The 21727-nt window shown below is 38.2% G+C and overlaps 1 protein-coding gene across 1 annotated transcript in view; it reads left to right on the top strand.

The window, feature by feature from the left end:
* lrp1bb (low density lipoprotein receptor-related protein 1Bb) overlaps positions 1 to 21727 on the top strand; it is a 245433-nt gene that overhangs the window by 212146 nt on the left and 11560 nt on the right. Inside the window, exons 78-85 of the mRNA XM_041807111.1 lie at positions 1941 to 2057; positions 2268 to 2441; positions 5005 to 5130; positions 7330 to 7494; positions 15072 to 15233; positions 15781 to 15955; positions 16285 to 16389; positions 20028 to 20141. Coding sequence (XP_041663045.1) covers positions 1941 to 2057; positions 2268 to 2441; positions 5005 to 5130; positions 7330 to 7494; positions 15072 to 15233; positions 15781 to 15955; positions 16285 to 16389; positions 20028 to 20141 — 1138 coding nt within the window. The remainder of the gene's footprint in view (positions 1 to 1940; positions 2058 to 2267; positions 2442 to 5004; positions 5131 to 7329; positions 7495 to 15071; positions 15234 to 15780; positions 15956 to 16284; positions 16390 to 20027; positions 20142 to 21727) is intronic.

The following is a 21727-nucleotide window of genomic DNA, read 5'->3' as shown; positions in this document are numbered from 1 at the left end:
GACTAGATGCTGAATAACTGAAAGGAGGTGGCTGGGGCGGAGGAGGGTTGCAGCATCTGCACAGAACCACTGGCTGACTGTGAAAGAGAGAACGACAGATTTAAACTCTGACAGGTGCATGATGATTGGACAAACGGGGTTGTGGCAGAATCTGATTAGCTGAGATCTTAGGAGAGTGAATGCCCATAATCAGCTGATCGTCAGAGAAGGAAGAGAGAAAGAATGGAGGGAGAGATGTGAATGAGTGGTGACTGAAGAATGAGCAGAAACAGTCCTCCTGCTTGAACTTTTGCTGAGCTCCATTTTCTTGACTATGTTGTCACATTTTATATTACAATCTGCACAAAACAGGCAACTGTTTCACTGGTATAACTAGTTAGAGTATTGAAAAAGTAGTATTAAATTAGTAAAATAGTATTGAAGTATTACATTTCATGTCAGATTTTCTGTATATACCCTGAAAATGTTCCCCATGAGAGATGATTACTTTTTGTTTTTGTATAAAACATTGTCTTGTAAATGTTGGCATATCCAAGTCAAATCCTGACAATCTAATAACTCCTCACTGTGACTGATGTAAGACTTTTTGATTTAGTCTAGATATATTAGCATTTAGCTATGATGTGTCTGTTCAGGATAAGTGATGGCCAATCTAAAACAGATTTGCCAAATTTATTGTTGGACATCAGGTTTAATATATGAGCAGATAAAGATGAGGTTGTTGGAGAAAAAAACTGCCTTTCATTTCCTTTGTCCTGAACCAGGCCACTGACACTCAAAAACCTCAATCCATCATTGTGATCAAGGGACTCCTGTTGTATGAAATTTTAAATTATGAGCCATTTTTATGACAGACTTTAATTTGTCCTCACAAAATTATCAATAAAAAAGTGATCACTTAGCATTATTAATTGTGACCTCTAAGTCTGACAATTATGTTTTCTTTCACTTTCTTTTTGCACATGGAGACAGTTAAAACCACATTTCTATGTAAAAAAACAGACTGGTTATTCACAACATATGCCTTTTTCATCACAGAGGAGATGGCAGTAGGCCAATATTTACATACAGTCATGCAAGTCTCTGTATTTTATAACTGAATAGACAAAACAAAGCAAACCTATTAGCCTTGAGCATGTCTTTGTGAGTGAGCTCTCTCTGTTAACTGAAGACACCTGTAAACATAAATGCATACCTTAATAAGTGGCATTAGATTCAGCAGTTACAGCCATGTATAGAAAACCATAGGAACAAGTATTGCCAGGTTCTCTAGTACAAAGTATTGTGACCTATATAGCCTATGTTTATTTATACACCATAGATAGTGTATTTGAAGTAAGTGCAGTCTCGCTGCACTAATGCCTGTGCTTTTTAAGTTAGAGCTTCAATATGGAAGCAAAAGATATGAAAAACGCACCAAGGAAATTTGAAAGTAAAGGATACTTTTCAGCCTCTGAAGTGTCTTGGTGTGTCTATAGGGAGACTCTTAGAACTGATCTAGTTTTTTAAGAGCTGCTTTGGCCTCCTTTAATTCAAGGAACCAATGCTTTGTCTTGGTCACAGAAAGAGAAATTCATTATTTGGGGAAAAAGCAAACCTACTTAAATACCCCAGCCAGGTGCTCAATTATCCCGTCAGACTTTGGGGAGAAGTTACAGTGAGTCTCTTGAAATTGAAATGTAAGCACGCCTACAACTCATCTAAAGTGCAGTGCACAACGAGATGGTAAATCTAATATGCAGTATTGACACAAGCAAAACAAATGTTGAAACCAAACAGCCAGAGGGAGAAAGAAACAAATGAAACCCATTCTCAGCATTGTGTTGATCTGCTACACATATAACTATTCTGACCTTAAGGTCTCCTGCGCTCAGGGACTCCATGATGATGCCTGTGTAATTTGTCAGGTAAATAAATTTCTTTCCTTCATCCTCCCACAGGGCTGGCCATTGATTATTTCAACCAGCGATTATACTGGGCAGATCCTGAGCTCTCACAGATAGGCAGCATGAGATTGGATGGCTCAGACCCTCTGGTGACAATCAGCGACAGACACGGTAAGGAAAACCAGCAGAGTAAAGCACAACTTTTAAAGACATACTGTTCACGCTGCACATCGGTTTACTCAGCCTTTTATCAAATAATTACAACACAAACACAGCCACAGGATACAAACTTTCAATTTCACCATTCTGAAAGTGCTTTAAGTTGTTTTTAACTGATTTTGTTTTGTTTTGTTTTTTTTTTTTCGTTTTGTTTTTTTTCAGGAATCTCACAACCATACAGGATTGATATATTTGAAGACTACATCTATGGAACTGGACTTAAACATGACCTCTTCAAGATTCACAAGTACGGCAAACAACCTGTGGAATTTCTCAATTTGGGGATCGAGAAGCCCACCAATGTTTTGATCTCCCACCGTTACAAACAGCAAGATGGTACGTGGTCTTTAACATTAGTCCATTTTAATAGTATAAAGTGAGCCTAATAAATTCATATGCATCTTGTAAGGAACAAAAGAAAGTAATTCAGAGGCCCCGTACAAGACTTTTTTCAAAGGCCATTTTCAAAATGCTTGTTATTTATATCTATATTCACATCAGATACTACAGTGCCATTACAGTTCATTATAGTGAGGCTGTAATAAACCCTTTAAGATAGATGTAGTTAAGTCAATAATAAGTAAAACTGTTCTCTATAATATATCATTTAATCATTTATCCTCCCAAGACCACTCACACCACTCACACACCAACCTTGCAAAGCAGATGGATATGCCCGTTTCCTTGTTTTTCACTGGCAAATCCATCTTGCAAAGCTCCCATCTGAACCATTTGGGCCCAGTTAGAAAGTGACAGGACCAATCAGCGACAAGGGGCAGTACTTTCAGGCACAGTGGAGTCATGATGTAAGCAAGCAGCGACAAGAGGCAGGTGCAATTATGGTGGAAGAGGTTAGCGTAGATGGTGCTAAAGCACCAGAACTTGACGACATATAAAGAAGAACAGAGAACAGCATTGAGTTGTTTTCTTTTCAAAAACAACAAAAGTCGTGTACTGACATGTGTACAGTTGCCATGGTTCGCATTCTGGAGCATTTATGGAGTTAACTCCTCAGTAGTGGCGCACCTTGGTTGCGGCTGTCCGTGATGGACAGCACATTCATCCAATCACCCTCCGAGGTTTTTTCAAAGGGTCTACTCTTTCTCAAACGCTGTCCATGAGTGGTTTTCCAGAGGGATGTGTAAAACAAATCCATCTGGTGTGTAAGGTTACCTTAGCCCTGCTTAATGTAAAATATGCCCTGTCTCCTACAGCTTTACTGTATCTGAAATACTGTACGAAAGCTCACTGGTAAAATGTCTCTTCTCATATACACTAGATATACACTAATCAACTATCTTAAACTGTCTTATCTCCCTCCTTAAAATCTGCCCACATTCTTGCATATGTTATACTCTGATCATGTCTTGTCAGCATCCTTGCACTCTTTGCACATCTTGCAACCGAACTATCAATGTACACAGTTTTGTATCAGAAATAATGCCTATAAGCACTTATAAATAATTAAATCTAACTTTTAAAAACTTTTTTCAGTTGTATTTAATATTATTTCCTGAACACTGAGAGCAAAGCTAACTGGAATCAAATCACTTGTTGCGTAGCATATTTGGCCAGTAAAGCCGATTCTGATTCTGAATAACTCTTAGGATATCTTCAAGCTGTGCATTAAAGCTGAATTATCACAGGTAAAGACTACATTGTCTATGTACAGGTCTTCATATCATGGACAGGTTAGAATAATTCAAACTAACTCAATAAATGGTCAGTTGTGATAACAAATGCATTAAATTCATTTTAGTACATGTATTGGTGGAAAAATACTGAGCAGATGCACTGTGAAGATTAGGCTGATAAGATGGATGGAAACTCTCTCAAATAAATTACTGCTTCAGATGTGCAACAAAAAAAACACACCCATCTGTTTCCTGAGACATAGTCAATCAATAAAAACATGTCTCTTCTCTTGCTTTCCTCGTGTAGTAGACCAGCTTCAGTTATTTGTTACATCTCTGGTGTTAATGGTTATAGAGCATTAGACAGCTCAGTCTTGGTCAGTTTTTCACTTTAAGGGCAGCTGTTCCATTCCCCAGAGACTCATTAGGCCAGTCGTGTAGTGTGTAGTCTGTGGGCAGACGATGTGCACAGCCTGCAAAAAGCTATGACATGAAGGCTTGATATCTTCAGCAAAACCCTAACAACCATTTAGTTTTGTTCAGAGCTTTCATCTTGATGTGTTGTGTCAGAAATCTGGACACTGGCTATTTTTATTTTCACAGTATGGGTCATTGCGTAAGCATCAGTGAGCAGTCAGACTAAAAGCGAATATTCAATGTGTATAAAAATATAGCATCTGCATCGATCCTAATTGTATTTGTAGGTTACAATAGCAGATTACATAACTGCGTTTTTAAAGAATTTGCAGTTTATCATGTAAAATGCTTGATGTCAATACATATGATTTGGTGTTCTCTGTGCTCTCAGTAGCTTTCAATTAAAACATCCTTTTAAAGAAGAAAGTAATAGACCTCTTTCACAGCTCAAACAAACTCATCAGAATTATCCTTACAGCCCACTTTTGCTGATGTGTTTGTGATTCTGATTGTTTCAGAGAACTGTAATATAAGATATTTTTCATATTTTGTCACCTCAACGAGCACTTCAAATTGTGCTAATCAATCAGACAACAGGAAGTTCTTAAGTTCTGCAGTCGTTGATTATTCAATCAGGAGATGAGGTCATGAAGCCGTTCTTATTCTTCACTCCTGAGCCTCTTGGGGCTCCGACAAAATAACACCCTTCAAAAGAGAAATTAGAACACTTGACATAAAAAGCCTTACTCTGAGGAAGAACAAACACTTTTCACAAACAAAAGGCTTTTTCCTCATCTCAGGCCAGACTGACAGATTACCTTCTGAGCTCTTGTTTTCTCCCTCCACAGCATCAAATCCATGCCTGAGAATGTCATGTGACTTTATGTGTCTTCTCAACCCAACGGGTGCCCGGTGCACCTGTCCAGAGGGGAAGGTACTGGTCAATGGTACATGTAGTGATGTCATCATCTCAGGTAGGCTTACGCTTGCATCTTGACACTGTTAAGTTTGATTTTTTTAAGTGAAAAGCTTTATTTGTGTGTGCAGATAGGCTTATTGTGTATTTTGATTGCCTGTGGTTGAAATAAGTTCTTTGCAGATGACGAGAACTCCCCCTGGGGGTCAAGAAGTGATTTCTGTTTAAAGAAACTCTACCAGAAAGTTTTCAGCTCTTTACGACTATGCCAAGTGTTCAAAGTGTGAAAATATAAACATTCTTAAGTTTTAAGCTACTTCTGTATCCTGAAAGTAGTGAAGTAGACAGGAGTTGAAAAGCCTCCATCTAAAGCCTGGACGAGTGATGTTACACAACACTTGTGTATGGACTGTTTCCACAAAGTGGTCCAGTTTGGTTCAGTACAGTTTTGTCACAGTTTAACGTATTATACACTCTCAAGTTTGCTTCCTCAGCTGATGTCCATCTCATCAATCCCTATTTAGAGATCTAGATCATTTGTCTCAGCTCAGTAGAGTTGGTTGGGGTCCCAGTTTGGCTTTTTAAATTTGGACCAACAGAGGATGGAGGAAAGGAAACTGGCACTCAAATGGGGGCTAGCTACCACTGCTAACAGTAAAGAGCCGAGAAGTAGTGATGGGAATTTCAGCTCTTTTAAGTGATCCAGATCATTTGGCTCAGCTCAGCAAAGAGAGCCAGCTCTTTGACTCCCAAATGGTTCTTCATTCGGGTACCAGTTCAACTTCATCTGACCTGCCACTTTAAGTAATGTCATAATATATGAGTGATAGTTGGGCAGGTATTTAATTCCAACTATGCTTAATTTTAAAAAAATCAATAAAAATATAATGTTGTTACTTTACAAAATGTACTGTCTCCCCAAAGCACCTTGCGGGTCAGTTGAAATCTGATAATTGGCTGTGCTGAATGACACACCTGAGATAAAACATTAATGTCACACCATTAAACAAAAGTCTGTAATGCAGTGGTTCCCAGACTTTTTTTTTATCAAGCCCCCCTTTAGCTGAAGGAAAATAACCCCCCCCCCCCCCCCCAACCACTCCTCCCTTAAAATCAAATTATAAAATCATGTGAATGTACAGCAAACACACTGGCATTTACAACTTTTGCACACAAATCCCTCTTCTTTTCTTTTTAGAATTTATCACAACATAAAACCTTAGAAATTTGAGTTGTAAAATTATGACTCTCAGAACATAAACAGTAAATACAAACTTAACAAACATCTTTAAGATTTTTGGTTACAGAACTCTTGAGTCTTGGGTGCCGCTGCAAGTGACAATCTCAGGCCATTTTCAATGTCTAGCTTTGATTTGATTTTAATTGCAGCAACAGCTTAAAAAACCTTTCTCACACAGGTAGGATGTTGAAAAAGGGAAGAGTGTAGCCAAGGCTCTTAATGACATTGTTGAATCTAAGGTGACATCAATGAACTGCTCCTATTCTGTAGTGCTGAAGTTATCAGCTTGTGTTGCTTAGCTTTGCCTTGCTGTACCCCCCCATCATGACCTCACCCCCCCTGGGGGGGACCCACGGCCCACTTTGGGAACCATTGCTTTAATGCATGGTGTGACTGTAGTAGAGGAGAAAAGATCATCCAGACTAATCAATCAAATAACACTCAGACACACACAATCTTTGTAAAAATAATAATAGTAATAATGAAATAAACAGCTCTCAAACAGGATCCTGCGCTTGTCGTTCACATGAAAGAGCCGGCTCTTTGAAGCAGCTCGTTCACAAACGACCCATCACTGCTGAGAAGGGCATGCGTACGTCATTTTGTCTTGTCCCTCTGATTGGCCCATCAAGAATTGACAGACAGAATGTTCCTCTAATTACTGAAAATTTTTTAAAAAGTCCCGCCCTTCCAAAACGCTTTCTATGGGAGCTTTCCCAGATGAAATTGAAATACATCCATGCTATGGATAAATGGAATCTGTGATCTGGTGTGTCAAATTATGCTGATCTCGTTTTGACTAACAATTCTATCAAAATTTTAAAAATGAGCAAACTTCCACAGCAACACCCAACTGTAACCTAACAATCTACAGTCTGAAACTGTGTGTATGAAAAAGCCAGCATGCAGCTTTTCTCATTCTTTCTCTCACTCAAGAATTCAAGTCCACATTTCTTCAGTCTTTGTTGTCTGCAACACACTGCAGCACAGTAAGTGATGGACTTCTCTCTTGTGAAGGTGAGCTGTGCCGTCCTCCCTGCGAGAATGGAGGCCGCTGCTTAGCCAATGAGAAAGGAGACTGGAGGTGCTACTGCTGGCCTGACTTTTCAGGTGAGCGCTGTGAGGTCAACCACTGTACGGACTACTGTCTAAATGGAGGCACCTGCATGGGATCGCCCCTGGGTAAGTCTACTTGAAAATATACTGTCAACGATGGCAGGATGATTCCTTTCTCCAATTTCTGCAGGCCTGCAGGGCTTGAACCACATTTCATATTTAATGGCGTTTTGTCCTTGCTGTGTTGGTATATCTCTGAGAATTATTTTTGAATAATATTTTTCATTATGTAAATATAGTTTTTTTGCTTTGCAATTCAGCAGCAAAGTCATTTATATTCAGCTGTAGGCACCCCAGACTTGCTGACAAAACCTGTCACTTTCACAAACAGACATTTTCAATTTTTAGTTACCAGCCCATTTCCACCTGCACACTGACCCACTACAGGATGTCACATTTGTCTTCCTTTAGGCTGCCACGCCTCTCTCATGTCTGCTCACTTTTGTCACGTTACATATCTGCCAGTTGAGCAGTTTTCATAGCGATGCTTCTGTCTAATGTACCTGAAGTATCAACCCTCTATCATGTCGGTGTCTTCTTTTATGCTTTCATTGTTCTGAAACAACCAGCTAGTCCGTTTATATGAATGTGCTGAGGTGTCATTGCTGTAATGGAGGCAGGAGTTACAGCCCCATCAGAAATGGTATCATTGATTTAAAATTTTGTGCATCATCTCCCATCATAGCAATTACCCACAACATCTCCATTTACATCTAAACTCACCATAGCAATTTCCCATCAAAAAAAGTAATTTGTGTTCCCACATAAATGCTTTGTAATGGCAAAGCCTCATTCAAGAGGAAGATATGTGGTCTTTTGATAAGCGTAGTTTTGAGTGAACTTTAATTCATTGAAATGAGCTTTTCTTTTCCCTTCTACCTGCAAAATCATCTAATCAATCTTGTTTACTTTTCATCTGCTCTTTGAGAAGTCTGTCTGCCCAACAGGATGTTAGGTTTTGTAACTTTTAAATCAAATTCTGTAAAGGTTTTGAAAATGGCTCTCAGTCAGGATAATGATTTCAGCTCTTTAAATAAAATTGAATGAGTCCATCAAACATCAGGATCCCTTTTGTATGCTTTGAGATGTCTGCAGTGCACCTTCAGGACTGACTAGGAGAAGGAAAGGCTTCCTTTGTTTTCCAATCACTATTTAAGTCCAACTTTCTGCTCCAGGTGATGATGTATTGAATTTCTGTTCATGGTGGACAACCAAGAGGAAAACAAGAACTGTAATGTCTGTTGCTCAGCTGAAGACAATGATTATTTTATTCCATTCATGTGTGAGAACAGTTTTTAGTGTTTTTCATAAAGGCAGTGGTCTTGCTGAGTTGAACACATGTCTGTGAGGCAAAAGAAAATTGGATAAATGATGAGAAGGGTGCAGATCCAGTCAAAGTCTAATTTTGTTAAAAATGACTGAAAGCAACCTCACAATACGAAAAGTGTTAGACTATTATCCATGATTGAATCCTTACTTGTTCTGCTCCTTTGACTTATGTACCTACTCACTACACTACTAGAATGGTTGGTATAGGTATGTAGACTACAACACACTGTTTCATTGTACTTGTGTGCATGCTCTATATGTTTTACTGTTAATGGTCTGTGTACTGCAACAGAAGTGTTCTTTAGTTGTAGAAGGAGTGCTAGTGGACAGGATCACTAACCTAATTAATCAAATATGTTAACAACAAAGCATTTTTTTAATCAAAATGCACATGCTTTCCATTTAAAGTCTGATTTCACAGGTCAGCTGCACATTTAACAAAGGCTGTTCCATCTCTGTTTTCAGTCTGGGTCTAAGGATGTTCAACATATTGGGGTTTAACAGAAATGAGGAGGAGAAATTACTGCACAGATGTATTTAACAGTGGTTTCAAGCTGTTTTCAGAAAAAAAAGACAGAAGATAGCACCCTGTCAAACCAATTGTTGACTTAACCTCATGATTTAGGTTTTATAAAGGAATATAACATGCAATATTTGAACCTTGTTAAGTAACTGTCTGAAAAAATCCAAAGGCTGCTTTGCATAACCACTTTTATATAATGTTGCTAAATGTGACACTTGTGTTTCCAACTTTACAGGCTGATCAAAATCAAGTGGTAAAGGTTAAATGAAAGGGTCAGCATATCACATAGTAGGACTATTCATTCATTTATAAATAGCACAACGAAGTGAAGGCACAATGAAGTGCTGTTGCATTCACTTATATGATACTGAGTACAATAAAGATCATATTTGTAATGCAACATCAAAAACAGACATACAGCAGCAGGGAAAAGTAGGTGAATTATCTCATTTTCTGCATTGATTAGTCATCAGATGTGATCTGATCTACATCTAAGTCACAAGTATGGACAAACGCAGTGTGCTTGACCTAATACCACATACACAGTTATAATATTTCATGTCTTTACTGAACACAGCTGTGAAACGCTCACAGTGCTGCTGGTAAAAGTAAGTGAACCCTGGATTTAACCTCCTTTAGCAGAAAAAAACCTCAACCAAGTGTTTCCACCAGCAGATCAGACCTGTACAACATTCAGGGGGGAATTTGGACCATTCTACCTTACAGAACTGCTTCAGCTCACCCATATTTTTAGACTGTCAGGTGCAGTGTTGATTTTGGCAGCTATTTTTAATTTTATTCTTAGTTTTAGTCTTTAAATGAAATGCATTTTAGTTTTAGTCTAGTTTTAGTCCAAAATAAGTCCTCACAGTCTGCCAAGTCTTAACTTTTAGTCCAAGTTTTAATTTTCTTGCCTCATTCTGGTACCAAGTCATGGCAGTGTGTTTTCTGCATCCTGCTAAACCTGGGGTCCCTGCTGAGAGACAGAATAACTACAGCTGCATTGTTTTTTGACAGATTTACCCACAGTGGACAAATATCATGGATTTTGAATGTCCAACGAAAACTACCTTACATTTTACTCTAGTTTTAGTCATCTTGATGAAAACTAAATTTAGTTTTTGTCAGTTTTAGTCATCACAGATCTATTTTTATTAGTCAGTCTAGTTTTTGTCATGGAAAAAAAGGCTGTCAACTAACACTTTCAGTCATAGTTTTAGTCGACAAAATTAACAGTGGTCTGGTGTAAACGGCTCTCATGAGGTCATTCCACACTATCGCTATTGGATTCAGGTCTGGGCTCTGATTGAGCCACTCCAGAAGGTGGATTTTCTTTTTTTTGAAGCCATGCTGTAGTAGCTTTACTCTATCCTGTGGGATACCGTACTTCACCGTGGTGATGATATCCTCATGTTGGTATGAGGTATCCTTTTAACACCATACGTAGGGCTTTAACTTAAGTTTTATCAGTCCACCAAACATTTTCCCAGTAGTGTTGTGGAGTTTCAAAGTGCTCCTTGGCAGACTTCAGTCCTGCAATGTTATTTTTGGTAAGCGGCGGCTTCCTCCTTGGTGTCACCATGCCTGTTCAGTCTTTTTGGGTATGATAGACTCATGAACAGAGATTTTAACTTGTTCCAATGATTCCTTTAAACCTTTAGCTGTTACTCTAGGGTTCCTTTTTACCTCTCTGAGCATTCTGCATTGTGCTCTTAGAGTCAATCTGGCTCAGTGCCTACTTTTAGGTAGAGTAGCCACACTGCTGTATCGTCTCCATTTGTGGAAAGTTTTTCTAATTGTGGACCAGTGAATGTGAAAGTCTTTGAGATGACTCTGTAACTCCTTCCAGTCTTATGCACTTCAACAAAATTGATCTAAGGTCTTCACATCAGTAGAAGCATCTTGTGAAGAACCAACTCAAAACATTGGAGTGTTTCTATAAATCACAGTAGCTCTAAACCTGGCTCTATTGTCGTTTAGTTGATAGGACTTCAGGTGTGCTAATTTCTGACTCCAATTGAGTCTTTTTAGATCCTATGGGTAAACTTACTTTTTCCAGCAGCGCTGTGGATGGTTAATGGCTGTGTTCAAGAAAGACTTTAAATATTCATTTTTATTTATGTTTATTTAACCTTTATTTAACCAGGCTAGTCCCATTGAGATCAAAGATCTCTTTTTCAAGGTAGACCTAGCCAAAAATTACAATTGTTTGTGTGGTATTAGGTTAAGCACACTGTGGTTGTCTATGCTTGTGACTTAAATGCAGATCAGATCACATCTGACAGTCATTTAATGCGAAAACAGGATAATTTTAAAGGGTTCACATATGTTTTCCTGCCACTGCATGCTAGTACTAAATGATACCAGTTTCTTATATTACACTTACAGTTACTTTCCTGTTTTTTCCACAACTTAAAGCTTTGAAATAATGCACTTATGTTCACTTAAGAATAACACAAATTGGACATGTTACAGAGCACAGGATTGACACTCCTGGGATTCTGGGAGGTAGAAGCTTCATTGTTAGAATGCAGAGCTGGGAGGGAGATGGAAAGAGTATAGAAGCATAATGATTGACTTTGCAAACCCAGATTATCTCAGCAACAGTGTTGCAGAGTGCAAAATTGTAATTGTATCACCTACCGAGCAACACATGTATCCATGGCAACCTGGTTAACTACAATGCTGAAGGGCAGCAACAATTTTGCCTTCCATGTATGATTTCAGCCTGTCCATTAAAAAACTGTGAGTAAAATAGCAGTGAGGTCTTAGAAGGTAAATGAGAGACTGAGTAAACGTGTTTGTTCTTAACATGATTATACTATATATAAGCACAACATGCTGGTAACACTAATCACAGAGTTAGTCTACTTCAGAGTTGCAGGGGGTAAAAAGATCATAGCTTATAAGAGAGAGAAATAGTGCATGGTGACGTTATGTTGGCGTGATTGTGGACTCCTTAGGTTAAAGAAATGTGGATGAAAAAAGACAAAACTTTGGCCGAGGTAGGTCTGTCGGTTTTACTGACATGCCACAAATTTAAGGACTATATACTGACTGCAAATACATGTTCCATGCATTAACAGAAGAGTTAAATCAGCAGATATTTTCATGTTAGCTGATATGAGTGAGTAACTTTTTAAGCTATTTTCTGCTGACACAGTATTGAGCCAATGATATTGTGCAGTCCTAGAATCTATAGTGCTCATGGTTTCAATATAACCAGGACACTGTGTTTTCTCTTCCATTACCAACTCTAAGAAGTTTGAGAAGCCTATTTTATTGAGCCTTCTCCTGAAATCTCTGAAGAGTGTAAATAACTCTGCTTCCAACCTTGAATGTTTATATTTGATTGCTATGATGGTTGTATTGCATTTCTAGCTGAGGTTAAACATTTCCCAATGATAAACAGCAAGTGAAGAATGAAAAATGTTTCCATACAGAGCAGAGAGAGAGAGAGAGAGAGAGAGAGAGCAACATTTCTACAGAATGTTATCTTTGGGTCTGTTGACTGTGGATAACTTGACTCTAATCCGGGGTCAGATGAACATTAATAGTCTCACCCAAAAAGCAGTACAACATCTGTAAACAAGCAGAGCTAACTTTTGCATGCCATATATTTTTTTATTAAAACTTGTGTCCAGTCTAGCAGAACTTTTATTTGCTTTTGCCTCGTGTAACATGAGCAGAAAACAGTTCTACTTCACTGCTCACATACTGTAAAAACACAGAGATATCTGTTTGTGATTTTTTTATCCACAGCTGTCACCTTTTTCAGCAAAAATCCAAGAGAAAATGGTAGCTGAAGATAAAACTGTCAACTATCTGGTGGCAATGTTGTACAGTTTATATATATTAAACTATTTTTAGTATCTGCTAGACATGTAAGCAGGCTCTTGTTAATTTGGCCTCTTATCAGGGTTACCAGACATTTCCAGACTGCAGAAATTTGATAAGACTAAAGGGCCTGATCATAAAAAAGCTCATGCATGACTACAAATGGTCTTATTTTATTGTCATGTTGTCGTAGCACACTCACTGTCTGATCCACTCTCAGAAGATTTCTAATAGAGCAGGGGAATCACCCAACCCTAGTCATATTTCTATCAGGTTTTTGAGAATACATAAGATCATGAGAGGAAAAAAAATAACATCAAAGACCTGAAATTTTTAGTCAAAGAAAACACAGGCTGGAACCTCTGCTTCCTCATGTTGAAGCTGCTTGAGGTCATTTCTAATTAAAGCGCTCCAGGACACCTTTCTGTTAGAAGTACTCCAGAAATGAGTGACAAGGGAAAAGATGGGCTGACCCTGAACACATTAGATGAGTTTCATGCATACTACGTCTGGTCCATGAACAATTTGGGATCCCCAAGATAGACCTGAAGGACATAACTCTGAAGAGGGCGACCAGGCGCTTCTCCACAGGTGCCAATCTGCTGTTATCATGACCTAAATGTGTCTAAAAGTGATGGATGGAAGGATGGATGTTTGCCTTTACACTCATCAAGTATTAGATGTTTTTTACTGTCTATCCACCACCTGACATGTTGACTGGTAGTATAATTTCCATGCTACATCTACCCATGATTGACAGATTGATGTCTGATTTTACACTGAAGCTGACTGTGAGTGGTATTTATTCTTGACACATCCATACAGGATGTAACATTACTTGTGCATGGATAGAATTGTTCTTAATTACACACGAACATGGACTAATGGATCTGTATTTATTGGGGGATAAGTGGTATAGAAAATGAATGGATGAATGTTTTCATCCACAAAGACCAGAGGTAACTAACAACACAAGTGTGGATCTACGACAGTTGTTCCCAACCTTTTGTCCTCAGCCCCATTTGCTGCCAAAAGATCATTAAATTCAGAACAGGAGGAAAAAGAAGACGATGTGGTTTTAACAGTATTTTTTGGCTTTAAATATCTGCAGCTGTTAAATCCCCCCAAATAAACAATTAATATTGAAATAGTTTTAGAATGACTTTACATTTTATCTGTTTTTTACAGAAATTCACTTGTCAGCCATTATTAGTAAATAATTTTGAAAAATGGGTTAAAACTGGGAGAAATGTTGCAAAAATGGCCAGATTAAGTGTTGAAAAGGGGTTAGAGAGTTGGAGAAATGGGTGTTAAGTGTCAAAAGTGGTTGTAGAGTGGCACAAAGGGACAAAACTTTGCAGAAAAAGTGGTGGAAAGAGGTTGACATGTGGCAAGAAATGTTAAAAGAGGAAAAAGGGGCAAAAAGTATCACAAATGGTTTAAAAAAGGCAAAAATGGTGCAAAAAAAGTAATGAAAATGGTTTAAAAAGTGTCAAAAATGAGTTTATATTGGTGCAAAATGGCAATTGGGGAAGCCAGTTCTCTGGGATTTACAGGGGCCCAGGGGCAGACCTGTAATAGGGATAGATCCCACTAGGGTTTTGAAAGGAAATACAAATGCTAACACAATAATATGTTAATCAGACAAAAAAATGTATCCAATCTTTGTTAGTTAAAAAGTTCGGCCCCTAGAGTCTCTCTCAAGACTAAATATGGCCCTTGTACAAATGTACTTGATGACCCCTGCTCTAAAGGATCATATCACTCGGTGTTGTGTTGTGTGTTTATGTTATCGTCTCTTTTGTTGTTTTTTAACCAGTGGTGATCTATGCCACAGGAAGACCCTTTATAACTGGATTTATCTACACAGACAGTCGATCAGTGTGTGATCAGTGCATTGTGTGTTTCGGTCTTTTTATGCTCTCTTAATCTTGCCTTCCCTTTTTCGATCTAGGTAAGCCGACGTGCCACTGTCCCGTCGGTTTCTCAGGTCCTTACTGTGAGAGGAGGATTTGTGACAACTACTGTTTAAATGGAGGAACCTGCGACGTCACTCAGGGGAATCAGCCAGTGTGCCGCTGTATGGCAGAGTATACTGGGGACCGTTGTCTTTACCGTGAGTCCTGCACCCTGGGCTTGATGCAAACTGAGCAAATGCACGTGGCCTTCATATGATCGACAAAAGCCTTTGAAGTCAAGTCACAAATGCAATGACTACAAAGCCTAAATATGAATTCAGTCATGCTGCAGAAAATCTATAGAACCAAGCAGTTCACACACAAATTGGAACAAAAACATCCCCTTGGAGTATTTTTTTTCTATAAACACCACATTTGCATCTATTTACAGATAAAGAAAGTCAAAGTACTACAATCAAACAACCTTTGGGTGTTTCTGTTCTGAAGTGATAATTTATTTTCTTTTGCATCGCTTTTTCATAATTGTTATTGGGGAAAACAATTTAAACTGAACATCATTAGTGTTTTCCTACCATCGCTGCCCAAGGGGTGATATGTTCTCATCAGTGGCTTAGATATCATTTGATGTGGATAATTAAGTCCCATTAAAGCTATGTACAATTCCAATCAAGCCAACTTACACTTTGTTCCCAGTGTCTCATTAAGCACTTCCCTCTCTCTCCCATCTCTCTGAATGTGAAACAGACATCTGTCATCACTATTGTGTGAACTCCAGGGCCTGTACGCTGTCAAGTAGTGGCAATGTGGAGTGTGTGTGTCCTGCCAGGTTTGAGGGAACCAAATGCGAGATGGACAAGTGTCTTCGATGTCATGGAGCTCCATGCCTCATTAATGAAGAAACAGGAGATGTGGTTTGCAAGTGAGTGCTTTGTATCTGCTCTCTGTTTGTTCCTCTCATCAGTTTCCCTGTAATGTAAGGGTTTATATTGCTCTTTATTCAGGAGAATAATAATTAGTTCCATGGTGTATTCCCCATTCCTAGCTGCTGTATCTTAAGGTTGCAGGCGTTAAGAGCTGATATTATTGAAACAAAGCATTTTATTCTGCAAAACAGCAGTATTAAGAACCAAGTGTGTTGTCATTCTATATATTAACAACGACAGAACCACTGCATGCTAATTGTATGCCTCTTGTGGAAGTACAGTTTTTCTGCTTCACACCAGCATCCATTATTTCTTCACCCTCCAGTTGTACAAATGGCAGAATAGCCCCGAGCTGTCAGCTGTGTGATGGATATTGCTACAATGGAGGCACCTGTCACCTGGACCCCGACACCAGCCTGCCTTTCTGTCAGTAAGTCACTGCTTAATGGGTGAAGGAGAGTGGGGAAAATTGAATGTTCTCCACTATCATTCACACTCTTATTGTTTCCATCCAAATGCTTCCTGCCCCAGAAAGCCCGGCCTTACATCACCTAGGGGTACCATTTCCCTGTGTGAGGAACAGTACAAGATAAATGTCCTCCACGGGAAGAAATACTTAAGTTGAGGGACAGTTTGATGTCAGTGCGTTAAAGCTATGATACAGCAGGGGGTTGAGTGCTAGTACGCCATCAGACGCTGTTTGACACCTTGCTGTGGCTTAAGGTTTTTAGGCAGATAAGAAATGGTTTCAAACGCCTTCAAGTCTGCCAATTCTGAACATATCACACTGTTCCTTCCTGCAGTTAACAGCTGATGTCAGGCCTCTCTGACACTCCTCAGTAGAAGGTTTTAGATGTTTGCTCTCCAAAAAAAGAAGCTGAGGTGTGTGTCAGTAGAACATGCCACGAGATTTCACATCGGGAACTTTTAACAAAGAAAAGCTTGAGTGGCGGATGCAAGGAAAATCATAGTGAAAGACTGCTGAAAGCCCCGCCATAGATTAGTACAACCTCAGCTATAATCACATGCACCGCTGTATTAAAAATATCTTCAAGGAGGAAATTGGAAACCCATTTCAAAGCCAACTCTCTATTTTTTTTTAACTGCCCATTGTCCAATATAGTGAAATGGAAATCTGCAGTCATCACTCACAAATTCCAGGGGATAAAATCAATTTCTATGCAAATGATCCCATCCTCATCACCTACCAGTCGATGAGGTTAACAGATCCTGATAATGCACTTTATTGTTTGCTGCAAAGAACAGAGATTATGTGAGATGATGGATATGTCCGCGTTAAGAAATCATAATGTTTGACCCTTACACACTGAGTAAATGTATATTTCATAAAGTCTTTTCAAGGCAGACCTTGCATATCTCAGCTGTATCATTTATAATGATTGTTGCATTAAAAATTTAACTAAGAAAGGTTGTGGAGATTTTCAACTGTATCCTGCAGTAAAGACATGGTATGTGGTTAGCACCCACATTCCACCATAATAACAAGTAGAAAATACATTTTTATTCATTCAAAAACATTCTCTGGCAGAAGAAGACACTTTATGACCAGGTGTTACGGGCATTCCTAAAATGAAAGGTTTTGTTTATTTATTGCCACCATGCTGGGAGCTTCCCATCAGATTTACTCTCCTATTAAACTGGTCCTGAAGTTATGATATGACTTTTAAGAAGTCTTCTTGATTCATGTTTTAACCTATATTATTTGATTAGCATTCATGAGAAGGACTTAAACGATGCAGTGGTGCTTTTCTTTCTCCTCAGTGGAATAGATTCAACAGCTGCCCTGGTCATTCAGGTCACTTAGCAATAAGCTGTAATCAGCACTTTATCTTAACTGTGCAGATTTTCTACACATGGCATTGTGTAACTTTAACTTAGTCTTTATTCCTTTTAAAAAACTCTTGCCCAACAGTGTTCAAGTTAAGAAAGATTCTATCCACGATAAAAACATGAATCTTTTTCATTTATGGATTTTGTTTTAGTTTCAGTTTAGTTAGGTCAAAGATGTCCAAACATTTTTGACTGTTTTCTGCTTGCACATTTTTGATTAAATAATCCACTAGAGCAGTGATACCCAACGCATGGCTCTTGAGCCACACGTGGCTCTTTTGTGATGATTTGTGACTCTTTTATGTCTTCATTTGAGATATTATTCTCTTAGAGCACCTTAATAAGGGACTTCAGAAATTATCCGTTGCAAGTAACTTTAATCACTTTGTTTCCCAAACATACAGTAGGTTTTAATTGTCAAGCTTAATTGTTAAACCTTATTTTTTTGTCTATATATTTCCATTGCCCTTATTTCCTTTTTTTTACCCTTTTTTGCCTTTTTAATCAATTTTTACTGCTTTTTAGCCCATTCTTGTCACTTCGTTCTGACACTTTTTACCCATTTTTGCCACTTTTATCCGGGTTTTGCACTTTTTTGCCACTTTCATCCTGCACTTTGCTATTTGCAATTTTTGCCTCTTTTCTCCCTTTTTTTGGCTGTTTTCACCCATTTATGTTGCTTTTTGCCACTGAATGCCACTTTTTCCCCCGTTTTGCCACACTTGACTGTTTTGTGCACATTTTTTTCCACCTTTTTGCTGATATTTGCCCATTGTAGCCACTTTTTACTATTTTCTTTTTATTTTAAGATTTATTTTTGGGGATTTTTGTGCCTTTATAAGATAGAGGAGGACAGTGGATAGAGTCGGAAACAGGGTCAAGAGTGGGGGAGAGACATGCGGTAAAGGGCCTCAGGCTGGATTCGAACCAGGGCCACCCGCGTACATGGGGAGTGCCTTTAACCACTAGGCCACCTGCTCCCCACTTTATACTATTTTTTTCCATGTTTTGCCTCTTTTTGACCATTTTTTCTACCTGTCATTCCATTTTTGTCACTTTCTGCCTCTTTTTGCTGCTTTTTCCTCCCTGTTTTCGCCATTTTATGCATAAATTGCCCCTTTACACCCATTTATTTAACCACTTTTTGACCATGTTTGCCACCTTTAACTTATTTTTAGTGCCACTTTAACCCCATTTTGACCATTCTTCTACACTTAGATTGTGGCTCTTTGGTTGGCAGGGTTGAGTAACACTGCTCTAGAATATTCAGTATTAGCTCTGGTGCTATGGAACGGTTAAAGGAAGCAAAGTAATGATGTCATGTCCTAACTAACCTTTTGTTCAGATGTCCTATGATGATTGGTCATCACCCACATCTTTTGCTATTAGAAATGTAAACATTAAAATTTAAGTATGGAATATGTTGCACGACAAAGAAGTCCTTCCGTATTTTAAAAGAAGTTAAAGCAGCTCCTGTTGTTACTGTGCTTTTTTTCCATATCCATAAATATCACAGATAATTTCTTATGCAACTTTTTCATGGACATGCTTCCTCATGCATCCGCTGCTAGCCCTCAAAGGTCTATTGGCTTATTTAAAATGCTTTTATCTTAAATCTTAGCATAAATTTAAAGTGAATAAACTTCTATTGTTGGTTCAACATGTAAAAACGTGCCAACAAGCTACTATAAATTTGTTCGGTTATTCTGAGTAGATTTTCACTACCTTATAAACAGAATTTGGATGGTCTACTTTGACTTGTGCTCACTTGTAAATACATATTATTTATTTTTTTTTTTTAATGACTAACTTTTGACATTATTATGTATGTTTTTCTGTGTTTGTGTTGGGATGTGATTTTCTAAAAGCAGGTGATTTCTAAATGTGTCATCTCTTTTTGTATTAGTAACTGAATACACACAAAGTGTTTATTTCCTCTCTGTTATTGCAGTTGCATACATAAATGTTAACATCTCAAAGTTAGACCACTGTAATAGCCTTTTCTTGCAGATGTTCCTTTCACACTATAACAGTAAAATGAATGTAATCTGTTTATCATTTAACTTATTTGCAGACACAACACTAACTTACTCCATCGTACAAGTGAAGCCTAAAGGATTTAGTCTTTCAGTCTTCATTCATCAAACAGCAAACAGTTCTGCAGTATACTATACATTATCTGGGCCCTTTTATCACTCCAAACACAATTTTTTGCAGCTGTACGTCAGGGTTCAAGAACCAACGTTGTGATGAGCTGGCCAACCCCTGCGATTACTTCTGTCAGAATGAGGGGATTTGCACATTAACAGCTCTTAACAAACCACGCTGCAAGTAGGTCCTTCTCACCTCTCCAGCTGTATTCAGAGCCCACTCACCCCCTTTGTCCACACCCCACCACAACTCCATCTGGCTCCATTTCAGCCTCAGTCCACAAAATGGGCTGTTTGTCACAGTGCGGCCTTGGAGCAGCTTATCATGTAATAAGTCCAAGAAAAAGTAACAGCGACAAAAAATAAATCAAGTTAGACTTTTGGAGCTTTTGCACAACTTGACAGTTGTAACTCTTTCTTTTCCAGTCCCCTAATTACCCAGTAATTACCTGGTAATTGTGGTGAATTATGGGGTAATCATACTGTCAATGATTATAATTACAATGATAACAATTACCGAAAAAACCTCCTGTATTATCGTTCAACTAGGAACCATGTCATTCTGACAGGTTAGGATGGTAATAACTCTGATACGACTGTGCACAGTCCAAGAAACTATGCAGACATTTCATAGAAACTCCTCCCCCTTTACCCATCATTAAAGGTAGTTATGTTAGTTATCAGGAGTCTACTGTGTGTTAAAGAGCCTAATATTTATCATTTAATATAGAAATTTCTACATATAATATATATTATACAAATTTTCAATACAGTAGTTGTCCCTGAATGTGCCAATTAATAATCCAGTCATTTTTAAAACCAGGAAAAATTCCTTCACATACTTGGTAATACCTACGTTAATTGATGGTTCCTCCTCTGTGCAATCACCACAAACCTCTACTGTACAGATACAGGTTTTACCAGGATATTACCACATAGTCTGGATTAAGGTACTAACTTTTTCTTTGCAGTCACCACAAACTTGCATTATACTTAATAAGCCAAAACTGGACTGCATTATTGTCTGGCAACTAGCTCTCTCCCAGTCACAGCTGGGATGGGCTAAAGCCCACCACTACCCTGAACAGGATAAGCAGTATAGAGAATACATTGATAGATGAATGGATGGTTCACTGCAAGTATTTTTTTTTTCCAAATTTAAATTCCTTTAAAATTAGAATTAACTTTGTATTATTAGTCACCAGGAAGTATCCTGAGGTTTCTCTTGAATTCTGCTGAAGCTAAATGTACCTTAGAAAACTCTTGATTGACAAATTACCCTCAAATTATCTCAATGTTGAGCAATTAGTGAATTACAAGCCAAAATAAATGAAGTTTTGAGGTTGAAGTTGAATATGTAACTTTTTATATGACAACCACTGCCGTCAGTATTCTTTGAACAATAATAATCTGTTCTAGACAAACCAGTTGCTGACTGTAACTTTACATCTATTGATGAAACATGAAATTAGCTTCAATTGTATTTCAAATGTACTGAAAGAAACTCAACACATTTCATAAAATATAAACTATCTCTTTCATACCAGCCTTATGGTTATGTAGATAATATTTTTAGAGGCATAGCGGTAAGACTTGATTTATGATAGTGTTTTATTGAACTTTCAAACTAGAAGCCTGAGTCTGTGCTACTGTAATTACACTTTTGCAAATAGCTTTTATTGTGGCACTTATTACATTATCAGCTGCTGCATGAGTCTGCACCCTTGCTGCCCCACACTGACACCCAGCCATCTCATACGGTCGTCA

Source organism: Cheilinus undulatus, linkage group 15 (genome assembly GCF_018320785.1).
Source record: "Cheilinus undulatus linkage group 15, ASM1832078v1, whole genome shotgun sequence".
Classification (NCBI taxonomy): Eukaryota; Metazoa; Chordata; class Actinopteri; order Labriformes; family Labridae; genus Cheilinus; species Cheilinus undulatus.
Note: the sequence above shows the minus strand (reverse complement) of the source record. Positions and strands in the feature narration are given on the sequence as shown.